Source organism: Arvicanthis niloticus, chromosome 2, assembly GCF_011762505.2.
Source record: "Arvicanthis niloticus isolate mArvNil1 chromosome 2, mArvNil1.pat.X, whole genome shotgun sequence".
Lineage (NCBI taxonomy): Eukaryota > Metazoa > Chordata > Mammalia > Rodentia > Muridae > Arvicanthis > Arvicanthis niloticus.
Window position 1 is genome coordinate 62009335 of NC_047659.1, and position 8710 is coordinate 62018044.

The 8710-nt window shown below is 32.7% G+C and overlaps 1 protein-coding gene across 2 annotated transcripts; it reads left to right on the forward strand.

Moving 5' to 3' along the window:
• The first annotated feature begins 544 nt into the window (after positions 1-544).
• On the forward strand, positions 545-6041 carry LOC117704093 (olfactory receptor 10AG1-like). Of its 2 annotated transcripts, none has more exons than XM_076928264.1 (2): positions 545-618; positions 3752-6041. In XM_076928264.1, exon 2 carries the CDS (start codon positions 3816-3818, stop codon positions 4791-4793), a length of 978 nt encoding a protein of 325 aa, XP_076784379.1. In that variant the 5' UTR covers positions 545-618; positions 3752-3815; the 3' UTR covers positions 4794-6041. The 2 variants fall into 2 exon arrangements, with proteins under 2 accessions (XP_076784379.1, XP_076784380.1); XM_076928265.1 differs by lacking the exon at positions 545-618 and adding an exon at positions 1125-1155.
• Positions 6042-8710: the final 2669 nt, after the last annotated feature.

The window sequence follows — 8710 nt, forward strand, 5'->3', positions numbered from 1 at the left end:
AGAGAGGATATAGACTGACTTGATTGACTGATATGAATATGGCAAAGGGGACCCAGGCTGAATACCCCATAATAGTTTAAATGAACAAATAACCATAAATTGAAGGCAATTCAATTGCTAACAAAAGAGTACTCATTGTTATAAGCTAGCATCTTACAAAACTGCATTTTCCTCATTTTGATGGCATTTAATTTTTATGTAAGTGATATTCTGTTGCAATTTTCTAATAGTTTTAACACTCAGTACAAAATAATCACTAAAAAAAATCAGGTAAGAAATTAAAAATGTACCAAGAGGAGGATGAGGAAGAGGAGGAAGAGAAGGAGGAAGAGGAAGAAAAAGAAAAAGAAGAAGAAGAAGAGGAGGAGGAGGAGGAGGAGGAAGAAAACAGTATTTTTAGAATTGTATCAAAATTCCTATGAGTGTTAGACAAACAAAATCACCTCAATTATAAAGTTAAATTGGAAAGTAGTTGGTCCCCAGGGTAAAGAACAGGTATTATTTAAAGAAAGCTCCAAGTTGTGACTCTAAGTTATGGTGGAGACTATAGATAAACTAAAAAATTAAATGATTTGACTTAATTTTATTTTTTCTATTATTTTGATGAATCCATTAAAGGTATGTACTTTATGTAATTTGTTTGCAATAATTTAACATGAATCACTTTTTATATTACAATTTAAACTTACAAATACATGTATGTTTAGTATCAGTAAATGATCTAGAGTAATAGACTATCTTAAAAATATAGATTCTTTGATTTTCTTTTAAAATTTCAAAGCCCTGATTGATACATGTTTATATTCTTCTGCATATAATTACTATGAGCTCAGATGAAGTTAAAAGGCATAAAACTTTATTATATAGTGAGCAGAGACACTAAAATAGCAACATTACTATTATAATTTTCATCATAATCATATAAACATTAACATTTATTAATAAATTACTGAGTTAATCATATACCTAAATATTTTACATATGTCTACTCTGAAGACAGTATTTTATAAAACTATAATCTCCACATAATTAGTAACAAGATAAAGATTACAGCATGTTGACTTGTGTTAGCTTTTCTTCCTCTTAACAAATGGTTTCTTTGTTTTTGTTGCTTTTTCTGAATTAGGCTTGAACTGGAATGGTATATGAATGAAAGTAAGTTAATACACTGTTTAATATTATAGGCTACATAGGCATATTTTATGTGATATCACTAGAAATCAAATCTTAGTTTTATTACTATTCAAAACCAAATTTTCTTAATAACTCAGTTATCTCCTCTCTCTTTCTCTCTCTCTCCTTCTCTCTCTATCTCTCTCTGTATGAAAATATACATTTTCCCATCTCTCCCAGTGACATTTATTTCACTTTTTTTAACCATATATATTGCAATTCTGAATGTTTATGGGAACAGTGTTGAAGTTTACTGTATGTCACTATCCAAAATGTTACATTTTGGATAATGTAATGTTACCTAGAATAATGTAATGTTAAATAATAATGTAATGTCGGATAATGTAATGTTACATGCTTTTTCCTAGAGCATGTATACATTTTAGTTTGAATATATTCAAATATTTATAGGGTTAACTTTAACAGACAGTAATATATAATTTTTTATAGTCACAACTACGGGGTAGCATTAAGCAACTTATACTTCTAACTAGAACTTTCTTTCCACTAATGAACTTTACCTTGTATTCCTCAATTCTTAGTTCTCCCAGGTTCTTGTAACTTTTATAATCTTCTCACTTCTCCCTGACAGCTACAAGGTTTTCAACAATGATTAGCTTCAAACTTTAATCAGTAGAATTGTTTAAGTGTACAGATAAGTGTATACGTTGTAAAAGAAAACATTCACCAGTTCCCAACATAAGGAAGAACCACATCTGCACAGCACAAGGCAGCACAGAAATGTTTCTATTCTGTGTCCAAATGTTGAACAAAATTCTTGAGACACTAGCTGATTTATAACAGATTTCCAAAGAGGAAAAATTTGTCAAGAAAACATACATGGGTTTCAGTAATATATGGTGAAGCCTAGTTATTAATATGACGAGGCAACTGCGGGTGAGGATAATCATGTAAAGAATGAAGAACAGTACAGATAGAATCCCTTGGAGGTTGGGAAGTGTTAAGTGTGTTAAGTAATTGTCTTGTCCAGAGAATTGTAAATGCAATAACAACATAATAAATTTTATTTAGCATGTGTTTGATGCTTGGATCACTGCCTATATGTAAAACATCTAGAGCCAGAATGCATATGTGGCTCTCACTTGCAGTGAGTTAGTTTGCCCTTCATATTATTTTTATCATAATATGATATAATATTGTCCACACCAAAACACTGATATGAAATTATCTTTCTGCAAGAGATAATGAAAATAGTCTATTTTTTTCAGATCCCCACTTGAAGCCACTTAACCTTCACAGATACAAATTTCAAAATTTTTCCAGGTGGGGTTCTGAACTCTAGCTAAGAATCACCTCTTACCACTTGGGAGTAGCCTGAATAGGAATAAACTTATTCGTAATTTTTCAATAATGCATTAAACCACTTTTGTCAAATAATAAGATTTTCACCACATACTGATGCAAAGAATACCTTTTAGAACTTTCACAATGTAGGTTTAGATATAAAAAATGAAAATATATGTAATCCAATGATAAAACATGTATGCAGTAGCACACCACAGAGAGAAAAATACCAGATGCAGTGAATTGCCTTAGTAGGAATTCATAAAGAGCTGAGAGGTTTAAGACTGTCACACATATAAGCTGTAGGATGTAATCAGTTTGTAAAATAAATAAACATGTATTTGAATATGTACTTTCTTATTAGAATCATTGTTGAGATTTCCTACATGTGTATCACCTTACTTCTCACTGTAAAATCTGAACAGGAATTAATTGCTCGTTTTACAGATTTTACACTAAAGTTGAAATAATATTTTGTTGTATCCTTTGTTTGCCATTGAAGCTTAGATATTATATTCTATTTCTTGCAATTAATTTTTTCATACGTGTTATGTTGATTACAAAATTGTTTTAGATTGAAAATGAAGTATTTGGATATAAAGTAAATATAAACTGAGAGTTACAGGAAACTTATTTAAATAATGAGTATAAAATAATGAGTAAAACTGCTATTGAAATATTTTAGATTTAAGGATATAGTGAGTTTAAACACTAAAAAATTTTAAAAAACAATGTATCTTATTAGAGTAATAACATTACCTAATATTTCTCATTCATTATTAACATTAATTACATTTCTTGTAATTTTAGGCAGGAATCTAAATCTTAGATTAGAATAAGGAAGTAAGCTTCAGGCATGAAAATGACTTTGGACTAGGACAGGGAAGTAGGCTTAGATATTTTGGTCATCCTGATAAGCCCTTAGAAATAGTGATCATGGGAGTGTTCATGGAACTTTGTTTATTGCCTTGCTTGTTCTTTGACTATTTGTGTTTATTATCTTGCTTGTTTCTTGACTGTATTGCTAATTTCTTGTAATAATGACTTGTATTGCTAATTTCTTAACCTAAAACTGACCTTAATACTTGCATGTAATTAAAATGGTATAAAAGCAAAAAGGGAGAAGGGGGATAGGATAGGGGATTCTAGGGAGGAAAAACGGGGAAAGGGAATGACATCTGAAATGTAAATAAATAAAATAACCAATAAATAAAAGAAAGATAAAATACGGGGTTTTGCACAGATACTTAATAACAGCAACAAATTTGTACAGAGAATGAAGAACTAAGAATGAAAGCCATTCTTGGGTTGCAGAAGAAACAAAGCTAAAGATAAAAATGGCTCAGACATTGACTAAATCATTCCTACATATGAAACATGAAGAAGTTGAGTCAGAAGGCAACATTTCTACAGTAATGCAATTTGTTCTGCTGGGATTTTCTGCTCTTCCCAACCTCCAAGGGATTCTGTATGCATTGTTCTCAATCATTTACATGATTATCCTCACTGGCAATTGCCTCATCATATTAATAACTAGTCTTGACCATACATTGCAGAAACCCATGTATTTCTTCCTGGCAAATTTTTCTTCTCTGGAAATCTGTTATGTATCAGTTACTGTCCCAAGAATTCTGTTCAACATTTGGACACAGGATAGAAATATTTCTGTGCTGTCTTGTGGTGCGCAAATGTGTTTCTTCCTTATATTTGGAACGGATGAATGTTTCCTCCTGGCTGTGATGTCTTATGATCGCTATGTGGCCATTTGCAACCCTTTGCACTATACATTGGTTATGAACTCAAAAAAATGCACTCAGCTGGCAGCAGGCTCCTGGCTCAGCGGCATTCCAATTCAGATTGGACAAACCTGTTGGATATTCTCTATGCATTTTTGTAATTCTAATGAAATAGACCACTTCTTCTGTGACATACCACCAATCCTCAAGCTGGCTTGTGGGGACACTGCAGTTCATGAGCTGTCTGTCTATGTGGTTGTTATGGTGGTGGCTGCACTTCCATTTATATTGGTGCTTACATCCTACAGCAAAATCATTGCCACCATCCTGAGGTTGCCAACAGCCAAAAGGCGGGCAAAAGCCTTCTCCACATGTTCTTCACACCTGCTGGTGGTGGTTTTATTTTATGGATCTGGCACCATTACATACTTGAGGCCCAAGTCTATGCATTCTCCTGGAACTGACAAACTACTATCTCTGTTCTATACCATTGTGACTCCCATGTTAAATCCCTTAATATACAGCCTCAGGAACAAGGAGGTGATTGTTGCACTGAGAAAACTAATACTTCACAAATAGTGTCATGTGTTCGCATAGTTTTTTTCCCTGTTAATGCACTGATTTTGCAATGTTTTCTTTCCATATTGAGAATTTCCAAATTCCATCTTATTTATTTATTTATTTATTTACATTTCAAATGTTATCTCCTTTCCCCATTTCCCCTCCAGAAATATAATGCATTTTCCTCAAACTTAAAATTTCTTGTACAGTTTACTCTGTTTAGATTGTATTAGGCAAGATCATCAATCTTCAATGAACTATCTGAGACAAAATATTTATTTTTAAAAAATAAAATATTAAAAATTTATATTTTTATAATATATGGGTGCAATTTAAAGTTGGATATCCATATATTAAGATTAATATATAATTATTTCCCCCAAATACTCGTACCCATATTTCTGACAGTCTTCTATGATTCTGTGAAGTATATAGAACAGTAACTTCCAATACAACTAGAAAAATACATGCTCATTGAATGTCAGTAAGTGAATTATCAGTCTCTCTAAACCCTACTTAAAAATTCTGAAAAAAAAATTGACAAATTCAGTTCCTTTTTGAGTTTCTTAGGGAAAGCTGAGACCTACATTCTCCTCTCTAATCAGAATGTAATGAATTTTTGGTACACACACAGCACTACAAACACTCAATATTTTTAGCACAGTTTTCTCTTTTATTATTATAACCCTAGTTTATATGAGATTCTGTTGTTATTGTTACATTGTTCTGTTGTTGTTGTTTTTATTGTCTTTTTAAAACTACAGTTCGAATGTCTATTCCTCTGCCTCTTAATGTATATAAAAATGATTTCTATGAATTCAAATGTAAATAAAGGTACATGAGTAATTTCAGAATTTTCTGAAGTCCAAACAATTATGTTGTATCTGCATATATAGGATATCATGCTTTTATCCCCGAGAAACGGCTCTAAAATTATTTAGCCTTTAGAATAATTTTTATGAGAAAATTGAGCATCAATCATCTTGCCAATACATTTTGATCTATCTCTGGTCACATTAACAAAGTAGCAACTCATTTTAGAGGAGGCTGTGTCTTTTCCTGCAGTGGTATCACTATTGCTAAGTTGTAACTGTTCATTTCATAAACACCTATGTATCTACAGCCATGCAGACTAATTAAACTTAGTTGTTAAAGAACAACATGAAAATAAAGTATTTGGGAAAATGAAAATTGTCAGCAGGTGTGAGGTATAAGAGAGGATATTGGAAGTAATATGCTCTCAGTACATTGCATATGTGTACAAAATTGGTGAAAATAATAAACTAAAACAAAAATCTCATTTAAAAAATTTTAAAGTCATACTTATTTTTGTATTTCTGCTTTTCTTTTTCATTCATATGGTAATACAAAAATTGAATAAGCACATGCACAACACCCAGATATACAGTTTTACAGCAAATTGGCAATATTCTTAAATAGTAAAACTTAACACCTAATCATGAAAATAAGTTGGGAAAAATATGTAAGCTGTGTTATCTAAGGTGAAATCAATCCATGAAAGGAAATTGTTTAACTGGAATGCTGCAAATCCTGGATAATAGGTTCTTATGATAACATTTTTAAAAGACTCGGAAAATTTTGGAAACCCATAATCTAACAAGGGGCATGTTCACAAAATAATATTTACCTCAAAACATGTTCACAAAGTAATGTTTACCTCAAAACATTTAGATACAGATGGGAATATATAATAAATGAACATAAAATACTTGAATTTATACTTTACTCAAAGAGGTTTACAATGATCATAAAAATATATAAAATATGACTCCCATTGTTAAACATTAAAATATGTATAGCCCCTATTAGTAAAATGTTTAAGTTAAAATGTCTTAAACATTTTACTAATTTTATTTTAAATTTATTCTATTTTAATTTTATTTTAATATCTATACCTAGGGGAGAATAAGTCACATATGATAGAACTCAAACTTGGAGAAATCTAAAATTTTGCATATTAATAATTTTCCATGTGTATATAGAATAGCTATTTGTCTTAGTATCTACCATTTAGTATTTTACTTACATAAAATATTCCTCCAGCATCAAAGATCTTTTTCACCTTTCTTATTTTTTTTCTTTCTTTTGTGTGTGTGTGTGTGTGTGTGTGTGTGTGGTTTTTCGAGACAGGGTTTCTCTTGTGTAGCCCTGGCTGTCCTAGAACTCACTCTGTAGACCAGGCTGGCCTCGAACTCAGAAATCTGCCTGCCTCTGCCTCCCAAGTGCTGGGATTAAAGGTGTGCTCTTCACCTTTCTTATTATCATTCCATTCATTTACATCTCAATTGATATCCCACTTCCCAATTACCTCCTCCACCAACCCTTACCCTATGTTATCCCACTTTCTGATTACCCTTCCTCCATCCCCCACCCCCTCCCACCCCAGCCACCCTACATCTGTCCTCCCCCTTCCTTTCACTTGTATAAGAATGCTCCCCCATCCACTCTCAGGAACCAAGTGTGGCAGTTCCTTGGGCCATCCGGCCAGCAACTGACCAATGCAGATGCTGAAGCCTGGAGCCAACCATCAGACTGAGCTCAGGGAATCTAGTGAGAGAGTTGGCACAAGGACTGGTGGAGCAGAGGGGGATTGCAACCCCAATGGAAGAACAATATAGGCTGACCTGATGACCCAGTTCTCCCTGAGACTAGACCACCAACCAAGGAGTGTATCTAGAGAGATCCATGGCTTCAGATACTTATGTAGCAGAAGATGGTCTTGCCTGAAAGCACCAGGAGGGCAGATCTTTGGTCCTGGGGAGGTTTGATTCATCAGGCATCTTAATCCATTGTATTTTTCAACTATGTTTTATATGATTATGTCTACATAGGGGCCATGCATATGCATTCTGTAATTCATAATCACCATGAAGTGAAAATATATAATTCTGGTTGATATGACCTGATCATTAGTTATGCATGGGATACTGTCACTTTTGGACCTTTAAATTTGAGAAACAGAGCAAAGCTAACAGAGGAAAATCATTTTCTCTGGTCTTCTGGGGACTGAACAAGAAATTGTTCTTTCTAGAAACTCTATCTTCCTGCTATGGTTTTGTGACTACATTCTACAGAAGAAATTGTATATAGATATTCTGAATGCTTTTTGCAGTTTGTACATATAAAAGGAATAATTTGCACTTTTTATTACAAGCAATTAATCTTTGTTACTTTTTTAATTTGTGAAATAAACATTTTGACTGGACCACAAGATATGGAAAAGGAAAAGTTGGGTTGCAGATCACATACCCACCTGAACAATCCTAGACATCCTGATATCTCTTCTTTTTCAATGATAAAAAAACCAAATTAATTTTATATTAATGCACTGCTGCTTTGTCACCATTTTAAAGTATATCCCACTTAATTCATAAATTAAATAAAGTTATAAAATGTTGATGTTTTCCAGTGTCATTTTACATAATGATAATAAAACCTGTAGATCCTAAAAATCAGATAGATCAATGTATCTCTCAACCATCATTTTAGGACCTTGCTTTTTATTAGATGCTAATTAATACAAACTTCTGTTGATGGTAACATGCATTAAATAAGAAAATGCATAGTACTCAGCACTAAATGAGTTATCTATATGACATGTACTCTTCTCAAGGCTAAGAGACCTTTGCGGTAGAGAAAACAAAAGGATCAAAAGAGCTAGAGGAAGTTGACATCTGAAACAAATCAGTATTTTCTGGACATAACAAGATTGTAGCATATATGAACTCATAGCAGCTGGGACTGTATGCACTTGCAAAGGGCCAAACTAATTGTAACTAACTGTATGCAACAAGAAGGGCTCCATGAAGCCCAAAACATATCTGAGATGCTAACAGCAATTAATTGATACTGGTTGGAGAAAAAGTACATTTTATTCAGTGATGTGGTGCCTAGATGGCTGTCTGTACTCAGCT